At 39.6% G+C, this 23,933-nt stretch overlaps 1 protein-coding gene across 1 annotated transcript in view; it reads right to left on the reverse strand.

Annotated features, from left to right (window-relative positions):
* Positions 1–978: 978 nt before the first annotated feature.
* The window catches only part of TAPT1 (transmembrane anterior posterior transformation 1), a 63,975-nt gene continuing 41,020 nt past the window's right edge, over positions 979–23,933 (reverse strand). The window contains 9 exon segments of the mRNA XM_032632817.1: positions 979–3,213; positions 6,084–6,244; positions 8,989–9,065; positions 12,616–12,684; positions 13,068–13,127; positions 14,549–14,658; positions 17,084–17,164; positions 23,122–23,191; positions 23,375–23,472. Of these exon segments, the coding sequence (XP_032488708.1) occupies positions 2,996–3,213; positions 6,084–6,244; positions 8,989–9,065; positions 12,616–12,684; positions 13,068–13,127; positions 14,549–14,658; positions 17,084–17,164; positions 23,122–23,191; positions 23,375–23,472 (944 nt within the window). The 3' untranslated portion in view covers positions 979–2,995.

The raw sequence follows: 23,933 nt of genomic DNA on the forward strand, positions 1-23,933 counted from the left end.
GGGATCTTCCCAGACCAGGGCTCGAACCCGCGCACCCTGTATTGGCAGGCGGATTCTTAACCACTGCATCACCAGGGAAGTCCCTCTTATTTTTTTTTTTATTTTATGGAAGCACTGTGAAACTGCTATACAATTATTTTATTTTAAGCAAATCCAATAGGAAAAAAAATCAGATTTACATTAAGATGTTAAAGAACTATATTTATTTTAAACTGAAATAGACCTGAGAGATCATTTGGTTATTAGACAACTTGCCCACAGCAGCTGTTATTTCACTGACTTGTTTACTATCAGTCCTCCCCAGGAGGGCAGGGACTTTTGTTCATTGCTGATCCCAGCAGCTAGAGCAGTTCCTGACACATAGAAAGTGTTAATAAATCTTTGTTGAAAGAATAAATAGATGGAACTGAAACAGTGCAAAATGTAGTGATTTTAAATTATTTTGTGACTTTACATCCATCTCTGCTGAGTTACTAGGGATGGGAGGAAAATTTCTGAGGCTCTAACAAGTTTCTTCCATGTATACGTATAAAGAGTATAAAGTCTAACTGCTAGCCAAAGTACAAAAGTACAAAGAAAATTTGAACAAGCTCTGAATGACTCTTGGTGTTTATACTTCTATCCCAAAGAGAAAGCTATGAGTCTGACTTACGTTGTGCCTCAGATTTTTTTTTTTAACCAAAGTACTGTCTTAAACTTGACTCCCAGATGTGAAAAACACATGGTGTGACATTCAAATAGCTGCAAAATGAAGTACCTTAATTTGCTGAGAGATATTAAATGGTCTATGATCAAGACCCAGCCTATTTTTTTCCTCCAAAGACAAAAATCAAACATTTTTCTCCCATTAAAACCAAAAGAATAATTCAAATTAGACAGTCCTGTCACTTGTGAATTGGAAGTAAATTCTTATTATAGAGTGGGAAATTCACTCCACTGAATACAGTAATAAATATTATTAAAATAAATTCAGTGACCTTTTTAAAAAAGATTATAAAATTGAATTTATTGAGTTTCACACAAGATGCACTTATAAAATTAGTACTGAATGCCATTTTAACAGAAGAAATGAACATTATTCCAAACTCCCAATATATTCTGCCAAAAAAAGATCTTTCAAAAATGACAGCACAGTAACAGAGTAATTCAAGCTGAACTGAAAGATATACCCAAATCATATTTTTGCTCTGATCAGGGCTATGTTTGGCAAAGTTATCCCCAAACTGTTCCCATTCCTCACAGACACTGTTCCTTATGTTGGTGAAGAGAAGATGGAAAAAAGAATAATAATCCTAAAACGGGCCTTCATTGAAACATACACAAAACAATTTAAAGTCTTTCATCTTTAAGTTAAAATAGTTCCTGATTTCACAAAAGCGTTTCTGTACAATTTTCTTTTTTACCCTACATAAACGTTAATTTCAATTTCTTTAGCTTTAATGTGAAACACTAAAATCCACTTTTGTTTTTCAGAGGAACAAGCCAAAGCATTAAAGCTTGCTTTTTCACATTTCACCCAGGAAACAGACAAACCAGCTACAATTTACCTTCTGCACGTCATGTGCTGGAAATATCAGCACAAGAGCTGAACTTTAAAATGAAACCATCAAAGGAAGTTAACAGTTAACGGTTAACACCTGGACATTCTGAAATTAGACCCCGTAAAATTTTCACAGAAGTGCAGAAAGGTTCCTCAAGGTAAAATGTGGTGGAAAATAACCTGTCCTATGACGTGGGCCACAAACCAGTAATTAAGCAGAAATGGAATACTGATCTCAAACAAAACCAAAAAGCACCTTTTGGCCGCTGTTCCCAACATCCCCGCACAAACACCTGTCCACACCCAGGCAGCCAGCTGAACGCCCCGAACACCCCACTTCCCTTCCCCCACACAGCCTGCCCAGCCCGGCACAGGTGCACGTGACAGCCACACCTCCCCACACAACGCAGGCCCGCCCAGGCGCAGGCACACAGACAGACCCACCCATGCACTCCAGAAGCCGGAGCAAGATGCTGCCCCATCCGCTAGAAGATGGACTTCAAAACTGTTGCTTGGAAAACCCACTTGAAGTCGACACCTTTGAATTTTGTATACTGACAGTTCTTCAGCCTGTTCGACACCAAATCCTTTTAACTGTAACAGTTTAGGAAGCAATTAATTAGTTTAAAGTGAAACCAGTTAACTATAGTTAAAGTTAACACTGCTCCGCTTTCTCAGCATAGGAAGTGCCTTTCTGTAAGGGAATTCCTATTTTATCCACTGCAATGAAACAACACACAGCTCACGTTTGCTGTAAAGGGTAAACTGAAAAATTATGAAACATTTTCTCAGTGATGCATAACCTTCATTAATTAATATTTTTAAAATAAACTGGCTTAGGGTCTTTTATTTTTTCTCTATAAAGTGCTACTATTCATCATGTCTTATTTAAGGTAGCTTTTTATTCTGATTAATTCAGGTACATCTTCAAAGATTATTCTGGTGGTAAGAACACTTGACTTAAGTTTAATTATTATTATTATTTTTAATGGTTTGGCAGATGAAGTGACGTTTGAAAACTGTGGAAACAGAGTGAGGCTGGAAAGGGAGCATCGTGCTAAGAGCTTCACAGTTTTCCAGGTATATCCTTATACTGAAGAGGACTCACATCAAAATCCGATCTTCTGGAAGCACAGACTGACAAAGCAAAAGTGATGTCCGTGTTGCTCCTGTCGGGCCCAGAGAGATTCTGCTGCTTTGCCAAGCAGGAGGAACTTTTCCTAATCCGTCAAGTTTTCCAAGGAGTCAAGGCTGGAGGTCACTGTTGGCGGACTCACGTGACCTGACCTTCAGCCAGAGCACACCACTGGAAGAAGGACACTAAGATTTGCTTTCCATTAATAATTTAAGTTCTTAAATAAATATTTAAGTGCCATTTTCAGCATCTGTCCATCCTGGTAGCACAGCATCTGCTGCCCCGGGACTCTGTATCTTTGGCACACGCAGCTACAGAAATCAGTCAATTCGGTTTCCACAAATTGTGAACCTGTCTATCTCTAACAAATCTTTCTTTGAGGATCTGTGTTTTAATTCAGAGTTTTCTTGCGTTATGTCCTTCTCGTCACCATCTGGAGTTGTCAGGAACTGATCAGAATTGCTTGTCACAAGTAGTGGTATGACATTTTCCTTTTGATGAAGAGGCTGGCTGGTGACTGAAGCAGACAGGTTTTCTTCTGTGGAAAAACAGATTCATTTAATTAGAAGAGGGTTTCCCCCCAACTTATAATAACCACAAGCTTACCAATATAGTGGTACTGAAAAGAAATGCTGATTATCCATGCTTTTGAATAAAGCGAATAATAGCCAAATAGCATGCTGTATAAGCCCCAGAGTTTATAATGAAACTCAGAAGCTACACTATTTCTGTTTCCTCATCCAAAATTTTATATAAAAGCTATTACGTGGATCACGTCACACAAATAACACTGTTACCTGATTCTGGAAAGATCAGAACTCCTATGTAACAACCCTCCTCCTATAAAACCAATAATAAGATTGTTGCCAGAGCTGAAAAATTAACATTGTTCCCTAAACTCAGGACATCAGGGCTAAGTAGACTCTAATCCGTTCCACCTCTTATGTGTAGTCACATTAGACATAGTCAGCATTTCATGTCCAGGAAGTCCAAATCAGAAGTAAAAACAAATCAATGGACAAAACCTCTAATGTGTATTTTGGGCCATGGCGATCCTGAGCCTGGCCTGAGGAGCAGTGGTCTGGGGGCCTGGACCCACCAATCTCTGAATCATACATTCAGTCCTTATAAGAGCAGCTTCATCAAGGTAAGGATGACATACCACAAATGATACATATTTAAAATGGATAATCTGATGAGTGTTGACACATATATACACCTGTTGAAACCGTTGCCACGGTTGAGACGATGAATACATTCATCTCTCTTGGTCGTCCCTCCCTCGTGCTGTCCTTTGCTTCTTCTGGAACATGATAGACTCCATGCTGTCTTGACAGCCAGCCCCTCTGTTCATATGCAAATTGTGTCCGAGCTGCCCGACTTGCAATATCTTCCTGAATGGTCTCTGGCCAGTGGTCTCCTGACCTCCAAAACATCCTGACCAGACACAAAGGCACCCGCCCAAAATGCACTTCTTATTACAGGGCTCTGGAGCCAGTGAACTTGAACTGCAGTGTGTGCTACAGGTTTTATTCCCTCTTCAACTGGAGGCTTCTTGAAAGCAAGACTGATGGTTATTAGTTTCTTACTGTGTTGAAGGAGCCTAGCCTAACAGAACACATATGGACCCATTATGAACTACCCAAGTAGCTGAAACGAATGCAATCCCATATCACCAATGGTACTTATGTGTTCTTTAAAATTAAAAATTATTTTCAAGTTAATCACAAGTTTCTGTTCTACTTTAAAATAAAGCATACATGACGAGCATGGCTCTCTCTTCAGACTGGCCTCCGTCCCAGCTCTAGTCTCATCTCTTATTCCTTCCAGAACAAACTTGACGCCTGGAATACTGACCCACTAGTTCTCTTCTGTTTCAGGCCCACGCTGGTCCCTTTCCTAACGTGCCCCGGCTTCACCTGGGCCTATTTCTTCTCGCCCTTCAGGATTTAGTTCAGGCGTCACCACCTCCAGGAAGGGCCCCTCTTCTGTGCCCTCCACGCCCCTGTCTATAACCTCACTCACCAATTTGGATTATCCACTTTTGTTGTCTCCCCTGTCAGTCTGTGAGGCGCTAAAGCATGATTTATTTACCTTTGTATCTCCAGCATCTCATATACTACCTGTCACACACATTGCCCCAGTTCTTCCTCCAAATCTTCCAGGCCAGAAGCCCTGGAATCATCTTCAACTCCTCTCCCACGGCACAACCTCACTGGCAAGCCCTGGGCCCCTCCTAACCCACCCAGAATCTGGTCAGCCTGCCCGCTCACATGCTGACCCATGCACTGAGCCAGGCAGCTCCCCACTGGCCTCCACCTCTGGGCTCACCCTTCTTTTCTTTTTTTAAAAATAAATTTATTTTTGGCTGCATTGGGTCTTTGTTGCCGCACGCAGGCTTTCTCTAGTTGCGGTGAGCGGGGGCTACTCTTCCTTGCGGTGCATGGGCTTCTCACTGCGGTAGCCTCTCGTTGCGGAGCACAGGCTCTAGGCGCGTCGACTTCAGTAGCTGTGGCTCGTGGGCTCTAGAGTGCAGGCTCAGTAGTTGTGACACACGGGCTTAGCTGCTCCACAGCATGTGGGATCTTCCCAGACCAGGGCTCGAACCCGTGTCCCCTGCATTGGCAGGCGGATTCTTAACCACTGCACCACCAGGGAAGCTCTGGGCTCCCCCTTCTTGAGGTTAATTTCCACAAAGACTGAAAACAGTCCTTTTAAAATGTCTGCTGGATCGTGTCACTCCTCCGCTCCAAGCCCTGCAACAACCCCTTCACACAGGAAAAGCTGAGATCCTCACGAGAGCCCACAGGGCCCTGGGTGACCTGGAGCCCTGGGCAGCCTCTTGGACCCCCTTTCAGTCCCTCCCGATCTCGGGGGAGAGGCTATCCCTTGACACGCCAAGCATGTTCCTGCCTGGGGCCTCTGGATGCATGGCCTGTGCCTGGGAGGCTCCTCCCTGGAAGGCTCGGTCTCTGCCCAGATGCCGGCTCCTCACGGCTGGGGAGTGCCCCCAACTCCCACCACAGTCCCTCTCCTGAGTCTGCTTTAGTTTTCTCCACAGCACTTACAGCCACCTGCCATAGTGCACATCCACTCCCTCTCTCTCCCCGATGATCCAGCTCTGCCTGCCCCACTGCTGTATCCCTGGGCCTGTCAGGTAACAGGTGCCCAATAATCATCTACCGAACAACCAACGAAGGAGTGAAAAAGCTCGGAGCACTGCGTTAGGGGCACCTGTGATGAGATCCACAGCATAAACATTAAAAATCAACAGCTAAGCAAAGCGAAATCCAATCTTGAAAGCACTGCTAAACATCGACTGAACAGTGATTTTTTTATTAAGTGGAGTTCAGACAATTAATTCATTATAGAATGATTCATAGAAGTGATAAAAAGAAGCAAACCTACCTTGAGAGGGTTTACATTTATTTTGTGATTTACTGGACGGTTTGCTGGGAGCGCTGGTTGGGGGAGGGTTAAACAACTTTTCTTCCATTTTGGCTTCCTTCACGTACTGGCATGATTTTCCCAGCAGGACAATGCTGTTCAGTACTTTCAGAGAAATCAACCTAAAACCGGAAAGAAACGACCAACTACTGTTGGAGTCCCTCTCAGTCACTGGGCAGGTAGAGGGGAGGGGGAGAGAGGATCACCCAGGCGCCGCAGGGTCCAGTTCCTTATGCAAAACCCGAGTTTCTGGAGGTTTCTTTACCATGGGGGAACATTTTTGAAAAACTCCTTAGTTTTCTTTATAAGAAGAAATTATACTTAGAAGTCTCACCTGGTTCTAAATTGTTTGACATTTATTCTTTTATTACAAAACAAATACATTTAGCAAATGCAGATGAAAAACAACAAAAACTTATAATGCCACACTCCAGTGCAAATCACTGTGACATCTGGTATATTATCCTTCAGTCATTTTTGCTCTGAATGTACATCTATTCATACTTCTCACTGTCCAGAAATGGGGTCTCTTCAGAAGGCAGTAGGGGACTGGAGTTCAGAGCGAGTGCAGAGACTCCAGGGGCCAAGTGTTTGGGTTCGGATCCTGACTCCACTGCTCAGGACCTGTGTGGATCTGAGTGAATTTCCTAACAAGTTAATCCATAAAGAGGTGATTTCAGTAAGGTGCTCAGAACAGTGCTGAGCACACAGAAATGCCGACAAAATTTGTTATTTTATTACCATCGTTGCTGTTGACATGACAATACATCATGAATATTCTCCAGAACCGCTGGTGTTCCTTAATGACATTATCTTAATGGTCTCACAATGCTTCACTATATTGGTTATCATATAACAAAGCCCCTCAAAGCCCTTAATTTCTGGTTACTTAGGCTATTTCTAGTATTTTGCTTCTATTAAAAAGTTTCTGGTTAGGAAAACTTACGTTAAATCCGTGTTTCCTTAAGATAAATTCCAAAACACATAATTACAGAAGTGGGATTTCTGGGCCAAAAGGTATATAACCTTTTCAGGCATTTGAAACAAATCTGGCAAAAATTCTGAAAAAAACTCTTCACACTGGTATCGTCACACAAATAGGGGCCCTTAAATGGCACAACACCAAGGACCTCACGGTCAGTTCTACAGTGAGTGAAGACGGGGGTGGCTATTTCTTAGGCCTGATACGAAATCCTGGTAGTGACACGGAACTACGCTTCAGTGAGGGGAAGTCCGAAGAGGGACGTGGAAGGAGGTCAAACAAGAAGCAAACAGGCTTCCTTCACTCTCCCCGGCCTCCCCACTCCCTACTCCGGAGCACCGAGGGCCTCACATGGACCCAAGGCTGCAAGGACCTTCCGCGTGCACGCGCCACTCTTCCAGGTTTACCGCCGGCCCCAACTTCCCCCGCCCTCCTTACTCAGCCCTTCCACTGCTTCCTTGACACCACTAGGGGATGTCTAGTAGGATCTCAAGCTTACAAAACCCAAACAGGACTCTTGTGCTCACAAGACTCCAGTGGTTCACCTCCCTCAGAGCTGAAGCCCAGGCCCTTCCCGGGGTCTGCCGGACCGCCGGCCATCCTTGCCCACACTCTCTGCCTGGCAGGGTGGAGATAAACAAGGAATGATACTAAGAACTTCGGAGGGCAGTGTGAGCATCTGTGCCAGGGAAGGAGGATCTCACATTTTTTAATGGCAGTAACTGATGAAAGTTACCTTAATACAGTAAAGCATTTCTATGTTCATTCAAACAGTAAATGGTATGCAATCCGAGCAGAACCACATCTTGCTTTGGGCATCACTGACATTGGCCGCGTAGCCTGAACGCGGCACTGAGGGCGTAGAAGGTTTATTTGTAAGTCACATACTTGGTGGAGATGGTGAAAACTGACTGCTCCTGGGATCCTGCATCAGACACCTCTGGAGCACCTGCTGAGTCAGTTAGCAGGCAGACAGCAGTGTAGAAAACACACTCAAAACGTGGAACTGGAAATACCCAGATGTCTCTGGAAAGCGGACCTCATCCCAGGGGCAGATTCTGGGTGAATCTCTGGCTGAGGTCACTACCGCTACGCTTATCCTCTCCTCACTTTCTCCTCTCGAGATACTCAGTTCTGACTGCCGCCCAGAGCACGGCTCCTGATGCACCACCTGGTGCGCCACTGCACGTGAGCACAGGGACCAGGGATGGGGTCCCTTTCTTCTAAAGTAAGTGAACCTAAAGCTAGGCGGGGCTACTTTATCATAAATTCACATCATGAAAAAACTAGCAGTGGCAAAAAATGCCTCTTTATATTATTTTCTTCATACCGCTTACTACTATCTTAAAGTATTTTAGTTGTTAATTTGTTACCCTTTGTCTCTCCCAACAAGATATAAGCCGCATGAGACCAACAAATCTGCGGATAAAAGTTTAACCAGTCACAGGCAGAGAAATGATACACTTCTGCATCTCCTTTGGGTTTATATGACATAGGCCTAGAGCATGCTAAATAATCAGTATGGCAAACATAGTAGAAACAAAGATTTTTTTAAAACACAGAACAATATCTGATTACAATGGCAGATTTTATCATAAAACACGGGTGAAACTTAAGTCCTAGGCAGAAAGGGCTTTAAATGCTTTTACTAAAAGATTAAAATTAAATCTAAAGTGCTATTAATACTACTACCAAACAGCATATTTAATTTAACTAGAATTTAACTGAGTCACAAATACATTTGGAGATACATGCTGTCAAGGGAGACCCAAGACAGTTGGGATGGGTATATTGTTATGATTTAGCTGCTATTAGCTTCCATCACATCTTGCATTTATACTTTACTGTATAACCAAAAACATATTCAAGAATGGTTAATCTTACCCGAAATAGAAGAGTATGACACAGGCGTAAGACAGGATTCCTTGCACTTTAATTGAGCTTGTTACAACTCTGATGAGCTAGCCAGAAAGAAACCAAAACAACAAAACACATAAACAAAACATACAAACAGAGTTATCAGTTAATATTTAAATAAAGATTTCTCCATGTGGATTTTAACACTTTGGGCACATACCTGTGGCCTTTGTCTAAACTGAAGAAAGCAGTTCTAGTTTTGTTGATTCATATCAGAATCTGGCTGCTTGTGAAAGCTTCTGTGGTTGATTTGGATTCTTTAGACAAATCCAGGATGGCTGTGGCTAATGCCACGTTCAACTGCTGACTCTAAAGTCAGACACTATACCTAGTTCATGAATGACATGTTTACCTGTATGTTAATACATAGATGCAAATCAGCTGACTTTTAACATAAAAATTATTCTGGAAGATACAAATGAATTCATCTTGCTGCATGTGTCCCTACCAGAACTAGAAGCATTGAGTGGGCATTTCCCTCACTCCTGCTGTTTCTGTCCTTTTTTCTTTGACTCTCTAAGAACCCCCAATGACTTGCAGGGGGAGAGAGAAAAGGGAACCTTAGGGGGTTTGTACTGTTTAAAAAAACTAAATACTATTACAAAATTAATTACTTAAAGGCCAGAAACGTTCTGCCTCCTTTGGATAGTTACGATGAAACACCTATTTTCTTACTTATCTTACAGAAACATAGGAGTAACAGCACTATCCTTGGAAGTTTGCTGAATAAATCTGGTGGGATCTGTTGCTGGAAAATGTTTACACATTATAGGTTCAGCTTAATAATGAGCCCACATATTAGGGTATAGGGGGACTGCTTGGTGAAAATAGAAAATCAGGGAAAATAACTGACCTTATCTAGTAATGTTATCATCAAATGGAAGGGTCTCTAAATAAATATCATAAGATACATTTTAAATGACATTTTAAAAATGCTTTTAATAGGGCTTCCCTGGTGGCGCAGTGGTTGAGAGTCCGCCTGCCAATGCAGCGGACGTGGGTTCGTGCCCCGGTCCGGGAGGATCCCACATGCCTCGGAGTGGCTGGGCCCGTGGGCCTGCGCGCCCGGAGCCTGTGCTCCGCAACGGGAGGGGTCGCGGCGGTGAGAGGCCCGCGTACCGCCAAAAAAAAAAAAAAAAGCTTTTAATAAAAGAGCAATTGGGAGGAGATAGACAGAATGGACTGCCATATATTCAATAAAATTTCACGATGAGGAAAGATATGGAAGTCGTCATCTCTGTCACAGTCTCTAATGGGGAAATGACCTGTCGTACAAACATCTGTGATGGAAAGTAACATGGTTCTAGAATTTTATTCATTAATATGAAAGGCAAACCAACGATCACATTCCAGGCTTAAACGACTTCATTTTTACCCAGTATATTATTAGGCAACTTTAAGATACATGTGTCCCAAGTCCAATTTCCTTGAGACCTTAACATATGATTTATTTTACTTTTCTTGGATATGAATTCATTCTAGGACCAACGGTAACATTTACAAGGAAACACTGCCACTCTTGGCCTTAATTAAAGAATTATCTTAGTTACTGAGGCCTCAGCTTATTCTTCAGGGCCCCAAGATTTCTGCCAAAGCTAGGGTGTCGTTCTGGCGCTCTGTGAGAAAAGCGCTGCAAAAGAAAACCTGCTGGATCCTCGCATAACTACGTAATCCCCTTTGAAACTACAGGAGGTTTCCCAGAAGTGTTCTGCTAATCAATTATTAAACTTAAATCTTTTCATATAACAACCATAAAAACTTATTTAAAGAGTAAAACAAAGACTGAAGAAAAATCTAAAAAATCTACTAATTTAAAAAATTCATACTAATTATGAATCGAGTTTTCTGGCAAATAAGTTACTAGATAAATAATTATTATTTGGCAAAGCAGGGACACACTTAAATCCAACCACTTAACCAATCCTTTAAAAAAAAAAAAGTCAGGCAACCTAGGTTTATTCTCACACTGTTGTATCCTTTTTCCAGTTGTAGAAAACAAATGTAGAAAAATTTTAAATTCTATTTCATCAATCTCTTAAACCTTTAACAAATAACTTTACTCTTGAAAAATTTTCTGTTTTTCCAAAATTCTAGGAGCTCCTTTTCCCAAGCAAAAGAAAGCCGAATTAGTTAGTACATAATAAAAACAAGCTCCTAATACAACTGAAAACATTTAGGATGTGGTTATTAGAAGAGTCCTGCTGAAGTTTAAATAACATTAAATCTATTAATCATCCATCCTCTAAAAAAAAGTTACGCAAGCTGGTCAAAACTACAGTTAGTATAATCTACAACTTCTTTATACCTCTCTTAGTTAATTTCTATGGGACTCTGCATTATAAGAGAACTTCAGATGTCCTTTGACAAAAAGATGGCATTTGTTTTGATATGAGAATAGGTAGCCAAAAAGGAATATAGGGACTTCCTTGGTGGTGCAGTGGTTAAGAATCTGCCTGCCAGTGCAGGAGACACAGGTTCGAGCCCTGGTCTGGGAAGATCCCACATGCTGTGGAGCAGCTAAGCCCGTGTGTCACAACTACTGAGCCTGCGCTCTAGAGCCCGCGAGCCACAGCTACTGAAGCCCGTGTGCCACAACTACCGAAGCCCACACACCTAGAGCCCATGCTCTGCAACAAGAGAAGCCACTGCAGTGAGAAGCCCATGCACCCCAACTAAGAGTAGAGCCCCCACTTGCTGCAACTAGAGGAAGCCCGTGTGCAACAACGAAGACCCAACACAGCCAAAAATGTTTAAAAAAACAACAAAAAAACCCCCAAAACCCCCCCAGAAAAGAATATAATCATATATAAGTGCAGCCAGCAAATCTTCTTAATTAACATTATTACAGCCTTAATTAAATATTATAGTAACTATATGCAAGGCTGTTCTGAGCAATTCATTAAAATATCAGAAGTTGATGACTAATTTTTTTGGTTGATCTAGTAAATTTCAGTGCTATTATTTAAAAAATATATATGATGTTTCCTGTGTATAACAGTAGAAAATCTCCTTGTAAAAACTTCGGAAAAAATTTAAGAAGTAGTGCTTATAACGAACACAGAGTATTTCTTCATGTGTGCATACCAAATTTATCTATTTCATCTGTTGCCAAATTTTTACTCCTACAAATGCCACTGCAATGCATAACCTTGCCTATAAATCATCATGTGCCTTTTACAACTATTTTCTTAGGATAAATTCCTAGAACTGGAATTACTTCATCAAAGCATAATACCGTCACAGTGCCCTTTAGAAACGCTGGATCAACTTATACTTCCACCAATATGTGTTACAGTGGCCACATCGATGCCTATCACTAGGTATTTCCACTCTAAAAGAAAAATCGTTGCCAAATGAATGAGCTTCTCCTTGTCAGGAAAGCCATTACATAAAATAGAGCCGTAATAGCATTCACCTATTGGATGGCTCAAAATCCAAAAGGGAGATACTATAAAACAAAATTTCCTTCTAAGTCATGTACCTTTAATTTTTATATCAAGTCCTTTTAAAACAAACTTATTGATAATCCATTTGTTAATATTCTATAATGACAGTCATCTCGTCATAAAAAAGGGAAAAGAAGTATGGACTTACTAGAACAGCTAGTGGGAGAGGAATAAACCCCATCCTCCGTGCCACGGAATCACTGTAATCAGTATATGCCTAGACAGAGAAAGGAGAAAAGGATTTACGGGATTCAACAGCATTTAAAAAGTACAATTCACTCATCACCAGCAAATGTTATGAACAGGTGAGGCTGTGAGCGAGAACCTAGCACCTACAGTGTGACGTAGTAAAAAATGATGTGGCCATCTAAGTGTTCATAAGAAGTTTGAAATACAAAGTTGCATAACTGTTACAACACTGCAGAAACCATGCCCTACGTAACGTTACAGATTAGTATTATTTTTATTATTTTGTAAACACTTAGTGTCAAGAACAGAGATAAGTAGGAAGTTTACCTAGCTTTCCCTTAATTAATATCCCATGCTGAATTAAACCATTGTTCAGTTAACTTCAGACTATGTCTTCAATATAATACTCACATTTTTCTGTCGACTGCTAACAAGGTCAAAAGCAAGGCTGGCTCTATATTCACTGTAGACCTGAAGACAAGTAAGAAAGAAATATTACGTAATATAGTGCAAACATACAACGTGGAAAGATTTACCTTGTAGATAAGATGTTCAATAACTAGCCAGAAAGAAGGTGCTACTAACTAAGCGACATCTGGGTAGTTTTTTCTCTTATTTCGTTTTCCTACAATAAAGGTAAAACATAGCCTCAATTCTCCCAACTGGTAAGTTCACAGGCTTTGTAAAGGTTTCTCTTAAAGAGGGATAAATATTCAACGATTATGATCCTGAGAGTTTAGAATTTGGGGAGGAGTGGTTATATTTTAAGTAGTGTAAGGCACAGAAAATAATTCTGAAAATTTAAATTAAATGAACACTTTAAAAATTATTATTACTATATATCTAATGATAATGATGCCTTCTTAGAAAAATGAATGCTAAACATGATATAAAGCTGAGTTAGAGAATATAGTTATGAAGGCACTTGTATTCCACTAAAAACTGCACGAAGTATTAGAATCAAGCCTATTAGTTTTGACTTATGTTGCTGAGAAAATGATCCCATGAAAAGGGATTCTTGTTTGGAGGAAGCCAAGAGAGTAAAGGGTAAAATTACTTTATCACCGTTTATGCAAAAAAGTGCAAAATTATATTTTATTCAAGTATATTAAAACATTCAGAAACCCCATAATCCAATCATCACATTGTAGCAGCTGCAACTGCATTACATTTTAAGCCTTTGCCTTTTGAAATAAAATAAGCATCAGAGTTAAGACAAAGCACAACCAAACCAAATCTAGATAACTGGTGAAATTACTATTCATTTTGGGCCTGAGGTAGGAATGAGGACTGCACTAGAAAACTTGTCTACGTTTTGTTTACAACCAGCCTAAAGCCCCATTTCTATTTCTGGAAATTCTACAGAATACCTGGTTACAATATAAAACAAATCTCTCAAAGTTCCAGCAAATGCTTTCACTAGAAAAATATAAGGCTCTTGTCTTCTAGGACTTATCAGAAACCTATTCATAATCACAGAAAAAGAATCAATTTTTAAATATAAAATATTAAACATCTAGGCAGAGAGAGAAGTTTTGATATCTAATGTTTTAAATAGAAACAATGTGATTTTTAAACAGTTTAAGTAGACAGATTATTATGGTTATTAACAGTTTATAATGGTTTTGAGCTACTGACACCCTGATCTCAACTACTGGTCAATCTATACCTCTACCCAAATGTATGGAACCAGAACTGTTTAATATTGAAATAATGTACTTTCAGTAGTACAATTATTTTTAGAAATTTAAAATTATAATGCTAACTTTAAAGTAGTAGTACTTTTCTATTTTTCTTCATAAATGCAGTAAACTTAAAGTTGCTCTTCTACAACTTTATAATATTAACCAGAAGTCAACAGCAAACACTGAACTGCTTATTAAAATACATACATCTGCAGTAATGTCATTGAACTTTGTGATAAAGGCATGTTTTACAATATCCACAGCGATTTCTGATGTAACCACCATACAGACATCTGGAAACAACACCCAGAGATGATCTATAAAGTAGGGGAGAAGAGAGACAATTAAATCTCTTAATATGAAGAGAATCCATAATATCCTATCACAGGCTACCACAGAAACCTGCAATCTCCACAGGGCAAAACTATAACGTTTTCATTAAGTGATAATAGAGAGAGAACCAGCATTCAATTAATTATCAGAAGAGCCCTATTTTATCCAGAAAAAGGATAAGTCATTCAACAAGTATTTATTCTGTGCTTCCTCTGCGCCAACCCCTACTGAAGGGGGCACGGTGGTGAGCAGAGCCCCCGGCTTCCTTCCGGACCAGCACGGGAGGACTGGCGGGACGGCTAACTAAGCAGGCTCCTTGTAAAACTCTCTGGCTGCCTTAATGTGACAGTGAATAACTACTAGGAACATGTGCTGAAGTCAACTGAACAAATTGTTTTCCCTCCTTGATCACTAAGACTTAAAGATACTGATCAATCATTTATTTCACTGTCATACAGATGTTATTTGTCAGATTTGCTCACCTTTACCATATTTATTAGAATGTCAATTCAGTACCAAGTACCTGACAAAAAAATGCCAACAGATAACCTCCTTAGACCTTGAAGAAGGATATGAGTGGGACAGAGCAAGAAAAGGATCGGAATTGTTGGCAGGGACCTGTAGCAACCCAGCACTGGAAGCTGGAAGGTGGGGTGGAGAGAGCCCAGCTGGGGCTCTGCCTGCTGACAAGATAAGGCAGTCTTAGGGAGTTTCACATCCTGTTGAGGTTTGGGGAATCAGGGAACCTCGTTCAACAATAAACTCTGCCACTGACTGGCTAGATGATGCTGGCAATTACCTAAGTTCCAGTTTCCTCATCTACAAGATAGCAGTATCCACACTTCACCATTATGAGAATTAAATGAGACAATGATGTGAAGTGCATAGCAATGGGCCAGGCATACAGGAAAGCTTGTACTATTTCTATGTTATTCATCATCTTGGGAATTTAGGGTAAGCTTCCGTAAGTGGTATTTGGTTTAAAAAAAATTTTTTTTAAACCTAAAAAAAACAAAGAGTGAAAGAATGATGAATTTACCAACAAAGAAGTGCTCCCTTACCATACTCACAAAGAAAACGAAGACAACTTGTTGAAAATCAAGTACAAATGAGAACACGACTTTAAACATCCAGTTGTCAGCAGGTTTAGGGATTACTATCCTGGGGCGCAACAATACCGCTGTTTAGGGACTGCTGATCCCACGCGGGCTCTGCTGGGACCAGCCACACTCACCCGTTACTGCCTCTCATGGACATCTGTTAGCTGACTTAGTTATAAAGCAAGAATCCAGCTATGCAGAGAATCTAGGGGTGTGTGTGTGTGTGTGTGTGTGTGTGTGTGTGTGTGTGTGTGTGTGTGTGTGTGTGTGTAGGAGGGGCTTTGCTACCACAGGTCAAGTAGCCTTTGGATCTATTCAGATGAGACGTCAAGCCACTGTTAAGATATACCATTTGATTGTATGCTTTCTACAAGAAAATAACTTCTGGAAATATATTTCCAAGATCACATATCTCATTTTACATCTGTTTCTGATGTTTCACACACACCTGAAAACTAACAAGAAGTTATTAAATACCTAGAACATGCACGGCATTGGGGGTACTAAACTGCAAAACATGACCTCGATGCTTAAGAACAAGGTTATACAGAAATGTCAGACGTAAAAAGTTCTAAATTACTTGAGATACCTGATCATTTCCCACCAAGCTGACTTCAGCACCACCAGACTGCGTTATAATTACCTATCTATTTCCTCTATTAGCTTGTGATTCCTACGCACATCTTAGTCCTTCTTCCCTGTGCCAGTGCCCAGCACATAACATATACTTAGTGAATGTCTGCTAGCTGAATGACTGATGAAAATTCATGGAATCTCAACAACTTCCTTGCCAGCCTTGATTCAGAGAGTGTAAGGTAACAAAGTTTACTGCGTTACATTATATTTCTTTAATTTATCTTTATTCAAAATGCTAATTCATAGGCAGTGAATGAGTAAAAGATAAATTTTAGGAAAGAGTAAAAGTTCTTCTGGTGAAACCGTAAAATGAAAAAGATCTGACTGTATTTAGATAACCACAGCACACTACAGTTAGAAAAATCAGCAAAGAGGCTTGGAAGCTGCAGTGCTCGACAGGGTCCACTCACCCACTGGGTACACAGCTCTATAGAGATGCTGTGTGGCTCACAGGAAATGACGGGCCAAACACCACGGCACGTGGTCTGCCTCCCACCATACCACAGAAAGCACACTCAATCTGTCCTACTGGAACGGTTATTTCCAACACCCAAAGAGTTGAACAGCTAAACATTTTGAGTTTTCTGCAATATTCATTTTATTCCATGGAAGAGAATGATTTTTGGTTCAAGAGTAAAATTGGAAGGCACCGTATTTGTTAAGAGTTACTTACCTGGATTCCAAGAAAATTGTTCCATGTTTCTTAGACACACTATTAGCAAAAGCACATAATTTGTAAATCGTTCTTTAATATCTGAAAGAAAATTTAACAAATAGTAGATATATAACAAATTGTATATAAATAACAATTATACAGTATGTATCTAAAGTAACTTTCTTTTAGTCAGAGCATGATGAAATTATATATGTAAATGTGTGTAAAATTAATATATTATAAAATATATATAAAATGTCTGTAAAATTATATATAGGGTGGTGCTACGTTGGTAGGCCATCTACTTCTTTCACCAACATAATTCTAGTATGGAAATTCCGGTTTTCTACAGACTTCAAAAAATATTCAAGCCATCAATCTGCTCATACTGAGTCAGACTGCTCCAGTGGTCTTTGGGAACGTAAGAAAACTATTTTCATTTTATAGAAGAAGAAATAATAGAAGAGTGTAAAATGTAAGACTTTGGGTAACATAAAACCCCTGCTTCCCAGACTATTTCTGATCTGGTAAACAGTAAGCATACAAGTACCGACCTGATGAATCCTTCAGCTAAGAAAGTGCTAGTATTACAATAGCATTACTAAGGATATATGTGGAACTTAGGGGAATAAAACGAGCAAAAAATTAGGTTTCATGATATTTACCGTAAGTTACTAAGTATTCTGAGCTTAGTCTGAATGAATTTAATAAAAGCAAATAAGTAAATTCCTGCTAAAGGCTAGTTTACACATTTCACTTTTGAAGCTGTTATCTTCTTATCAGAGTCTAAGATACTATGTAACCAAAAAATGGAATGAAATAAATCTGTCTGTGGTAGGCTGGTACATCCACGTGTTGGGTCTATGCAATGGTAGGGCCGTGGCTAGAAGCCATCACGCATGTAGTGCCCATCTCAAAAGCCTGTACACATCTGTCATTTCCCTAATAAATCTAATATCTCAGGAATTCAACTGTGGGACCCCCTATAGCCCTCTGCGTTTCACTTTCACTCTGAAGTCCTTCCTGGGACAGCTTTGTCCTTCCTTTCTGATTTCCACCTTACCCTGTCAATCTAGAGCAAATGATTTGGACTTTTGTTCTACAGCTAAACCTTGGCCTCTGTAAGTGAGCTGGCGTTTTCCATGTGTCTTCTTCCCTAAATTCCTGAACTCTCTCTAGTTAGTAGCAGTACCTCTTTTCTAGGGTAGCTTGGCTCCTAGCCCCTATTTGTGAGGCGTCTGAGCTGTACCTTTACTTCTTCAAAGGCTAGGGGTCACAATTTGCTGTTCTATTATGAATCCATAGCGTTATTTCTTATGAAATGCCATGTTTTGGGGTATAAGCTCACAGCACAGTGAGTCTCCAGGTGAAGAGCACAGGCGTGCCCCCTCGAAGGGCACTGCAGAATTGCAAGGAAGCATACTGTGGAGTGTAAAGCACACATGTTGTGACTAGTTCTAGATCACATTTTCAAGTTATTCTGTGATTTCAAACGGGAGTATAGGTTAAAAGAAGCTGAGAAGGCTTCCCTGGTGGCGCAGTGCTTGAGGACTCCGCCTGCTGATGCAGCGGACAGCGGGCTCGTGCCCCGGTCTGGGAAGATCCCACATGCGGAGGAGCGGCTAGGCCCGTGAGCCATGGCCGCTGAGCCTGCGCGTCCGGAGCCTGTGCTCCGCAACGGGAGAGGCCACAAGAGTGAGAGGCCCGCGTACCGCAAAAAAAAAAAAAAAAAAAAAAAAAAAAGAAGTTGAGAAAAGCCTGTCCTAGAATAATTTCCATCATAATCTAAATAAAATGTATTCTCTGCTACTTATGTATAGTTAACTGTGGGACTTAATTTATGGGACTAATTAAATTTGTTCATGTACTTTCAGTTGGAATTCTGTACAGTTATTCACAGAGCTGCATCTATATGTGTGCTAAGCCCTTTGGATTTCTAATTTCCATTAACAAATTTAGCAAAGAAGTGTACTCATTTCTGACCTTTCTACTTTCCATGGTACTGACTTGGTTCACTGCAGAATTATCTGGAAAGAAACTGCCTTGTGAACATTTAAATAGTATTTGAGATAATCCAACATAATTTTTATGAAGTCTTATATAATAAAACAAAAACAAGAGCAGTGCTTAAATTAATCATATCTGATTCTTGGACACATGGTAGCTGCCGGCACAGAGGAAACCTATAATCATTTCAATTGTAAGAATACTGACAAAAGGGGAAAAACTCCTTTTTTTTTTTTTGCGTTATGCGGGCCTCTCACTGTTGTGGCCTCTCCCATTGCAGAGCACAGGCTCCAGATGCACAGGCTCAGCGGGCCACGGGCTCACGGGCCCAGCCGCTCCATGGCATGTGGGATCTTCCCGGACTGGGGCACGAACCAGTGTCCCCATGCATCGGCAGGCGGACTCTCAACCACTGCGCCACCAGGGAAGGCCCAAAACTCCATTTTATTAGGGAGATATTTAAGGTCAAATAGATTTTAGAAAAGCAGACTATTTCAAAATACTGTAGAGATTAATAAAAATTGAGAAATTCTGGTAGATAAATGCATTTTACACTATGAGGGACGTGAAAGGTGGTAAGTTTGAAGATTAAAACACAATAAAAAAAGCACTCATTTATCAATCTAACTATGAAAATGAGGGCTGCTATGTGGCTATTAAAAAATCCACTATGTTTCATTCTTGTACTTTCACAACTTTGTTTTTTGTACATTTAAATAATTTACAGATATGACTTTTAAAATTTGAGCATCACTAAAGTATACCGAAATTCTGACACAGTTCCTCTGCAATAAAATAAAATCTTACATAAAGAAGTAACATTTTTTAGAATAATAGATTCTGATAATGATAAGATGTAAATATGTTGCTGATTGAATGATTTATCTATTTACAATATTAATAATGCAACCCACAACGTATTTACATCATATCTCATCTTCAGAACAGTTTTGACTTGGATTGAACTCGCATTAATCAAAAAGTGAAACTCCTACCAAAATGGGAATGTTTTCTCTTAATCTTTATTAATGAGCTTAAAAAACACGGGTGATTAATGCTTTAAGACTATTTCTGATATTCAATTATTAAGCTCCTTTTTCCTCTTCTAAGTCACCACTAACAGGGATATACTTTAACATATTTACAGTCACAATTTAAATGTGCAGTGAGTGACTCTTTTATTTCCAACAGTCATTCAAATTAATGCAGGTACTCAGGCTTATGTTAAGAGAGTTAAACAGAATCCACCCTGAGCTGGAATCTTACTTCAGAGCAATGTAACTCCTGCAGGATCTTTCTGAACGTACAGTTCACATTGTCAGTGGGTTAACAGCTATGTAAGACATTTCATTTTAAGAACCCAGGTCAGAAAGGTCTAGGTTCCATACTCAGCTGGGGCATACAATGACATGATGTGGAAGAAAGGACAAAATGTTAAAAGTTGGGTTTTATTAACTAAACTCTATTTCGTGTGTCCTCAGGTAATTCCCCTAAAGACAATGTACAGTTAGGCAAGAACTGAAAGGGATAAAGTCACTCTAAAATTTCCAAACCAAGTTTTCAACGTTAAACTAGCATGAGGTACTAAATTTTGATTCCATGAACACGGCAGCTCAGTTTCCCAGTGGAAATTCACAGGGAAAGAAATAGCTGGTGTGTGACCGGCAGCATCCTGTGGACTGGCTCTCATTTCACAGCTGCTAATGCACGTGGAGGAGGCAATAAACCCAGTCACCACGTGAAAGGCAGGCGTTAGGGACTCCTTACCTATTCCTTTAATATCTGAGTACTGCCTGCAACATCAGCGAAATTGTCTACGACAGATTTTTCTTTTTCTTACTTGGGAACAGGTTTTAAATTCTACCTTAGGTAAAAATTAATTTCTTATAAAACTTGAAGGGAGACAGAAGGGGGTACAATGCAGATCACCCCGCATTGTAACGTGAATTATTTTACCTCTAACAAAAGCAAAACTTTTCATGCTGATTACTAATCATTTAAGCCAAAATATACTTCTGAATTCCATTATAGACTCACATGCATTGCTTTATTAATATGCTACTGTTTTCAGAGTTTCTTAGAGCTGAAATATTGAATTCCTTAACTTTCTAAGCTAAGAGGATTAAAATTGGGGGACTTGTTTATAAAAGAAAGGAAAAAGGGATATTAATTATATCAACATACTGGCGATAAGGTTGAAAATAGTTCACAATCTCCTCCTCACGACACATAAAGACTGAAAACCCTTATAACTTAAAGATCTGCACGTCTAGTTTAAAGCTCTACAAAGAGTGCCTACTCAAACCAGGTTATTAATTTAAATACAAATTATATGATTTCTGCTACAAGTGAAATTCTTATAGCTGAAGCAATATATTCTGGAGTTAACTCCTGAAGCTGAGAAGAGCACGCCCCTTCCCTCCTATCCCTCCCCTCCTCTTACATTTCAAATGTAAAAGAGCTTGGCAGCACACATTTGAAAGAATATTACTGCACAGAAGACACCGTGCCAACTGCCCTTCAAGCTCTGAGATCTAAGGTCTATCACTGCTCCACAGAATTATCTAAAGTTTTCATTAGTTCTTTCTGTCCCTCGCCTAGCTATCAAATCTCCTATAATTCTAAAACACTCCTTTGCTTTAATATATTCATATGCCAGTATTTTCTGTCTAATATACGTACAGCAAAATTTATGTACAGTGAAATTTTACTTTTAAGTGTACAATTTGATTGAGTTTTGATGAATGCATAAGCTATGCCACCATTCCCATCACTAAAATATGAACAGCTCCATCACTACAGTAAGTTTCCTTGCTCCCTTCCCCAGTCAACCACCACGGCCAGTCAGTAATCACTCTTTTATTTCTATCATCATAAATTAATTTTATTTGATCATAAACCTCATAAGTATGAAATCACACAGTAGGTACTTATTTGTGTCTGGCCTCTTTTCACTCAGCATGAGGCTTTTGAGATTCATCCATGTAGCTGAATATACGTAGTTCTAAACTGCTGAATAGTGTCCCACAGTGTAGATATACCAAAATTTATTTACCCACAGTGTAGATATACCAAAATTCATTTATCTGCTCTCTTCTTAATGGGAGGATTTGGGTTGTTCCCAGTTTCGGGCTATGAATAAAGCTGCCATTACAATTCTTACAAGTACAAGTCCTTTTGTGAAACTGTGTTCCCGCTGGTGAGTGACAGGGTAGGTCAATGTGTAACTGTGTAAGAAACCGCCAAAAGGTTTCCCAGAGCAGCTGCAGCAATTCACATCCACCATCAGTGCGGGGCACTCCCCAGCGTCACTGACACACACTGGCAGCCACAGGACCAGCCATTCCAGTGGGCGCGTGGTGATCTCTCACTGGCTTTTTCATCCCTGTTTTCCACCATAGTGCAAATGGCAACATGGTGAAAGAGAAAAGTAATGTCTTCATATTCTTATGAAAACAGTTTTGACTTTGCAGACTCCCTGGAAGGGTCTTGGGACTCCCCTCCAGGGTTCCATGGGCCACACCTTGAGAACCAAGACACTGTGCTGCTACGATTATCCTAACTATGTAAGATAAGGTTTCTGGGGATAAATTTTGTGCCCTCACACATCTTAGAATTAGAAAGGAGGCGGTAAGGCACAACTGAAAAAGTCTACAACTGAGAGCCAATCTGAGGTTTATCATCAGAATTCTCTTAGTAGCTAAGTGAGTGACCTCAGGGAAGTCAAATTACTCTCTGTTTCAACTTTCACATCTGTAAAATGGAATAATATCAGCTGCTCCTAAGAAATTTCTGGATCAATGAGAAGCTTCTGAAAGTATGGTAAGGTGAGATACAAATACCTGTAATTTTTTACTATCTTAAACATCCTGAGATTACAATAACCAAAATAATCAAAAAAATACTTAGTAAAGATGTTGAGAGAATAAAAGCAAGCACAGCTTAAGTCAAAGAAAACAGTGACCCATAGGAAAAGTGACATTAGAGTTTCAGAATGAGTTACAAAATAATACTGCATAAAGCTACAAGTAGAATCTGATTGTACATACCGCTATTTGACATTTGAAAAAGATTGTTCTTTTCAAACTTCTTGAAAACACTTCCTTTAATTTCAACAAACTGAAATAGTAAACACAAATATCATCTTCATCATTAACACAGTTTTAAAAATGGACATGCTACATATAAAACTTCTTAGGGAATAAATAACATTTAGAAAAAATAACTTTTTCCCATTCAGAATACTGCTGTTAAATACCATATAACCTCAAATGTAAATGTAAAATAAAATCTCATACTTACATTATTAGACATCATAATAGTAAGCAGGGACTTGTTGTGTGAGTTAAAAGCCACGTTGAGAGTTGTTGCCTGAACCATTATAAGGATCGCATGCAAAACTAGCAGTAAGTGATGTCAAGGAAAAAACTTAAGTTTGTTTTCAGTTTATATTAATAGATAATGCTATAAAATCTTGCAAGTTTATAATGGGGAAAAAATATGACTATGCTTTCTAAATCAAGTCTTAACGTAAGTATTTTATTATCTTTGTAATTCCCCTATTAGCTATAGTTGATATAAATTTGATGGGATAAGATGTATGCAACTCATATGAAACAAAACAAAAGCAGAAATGAATCCAGTCATTTAGACTGTGAGTCCTGGAAAACAGTTGTCTTGTTCTTTCTGGATCTTTGGCATTTGGTACAATGCTTGGGAAATAGGATCTCAGAAAAGTTTATTAAATAAATGGAATAAACTATGGTAAATACTGAAAGAAGAGACCTAGATATATACACTGTGAATTAAGATAATTTGCATTCTAAAATAGAAGAGAACACAAAGTAAAAGTTAGTCTGGA

This window comes from Phocoena sinus, chromosome 5 (assembly GCF_008692025.1).
Source record: "Phocoena sinus isolate mPhoSin1 chromosome 5, mPhoSin1.pri, whole genome shotgun sequence".
NCBI classification, from domain to species: domain Eukaryota; kingdom Metazoa; phylum Chordata; class Mammalia; order Artiodactyla; family Phocoenidae; genus Phocoena; species Phocoena sinus.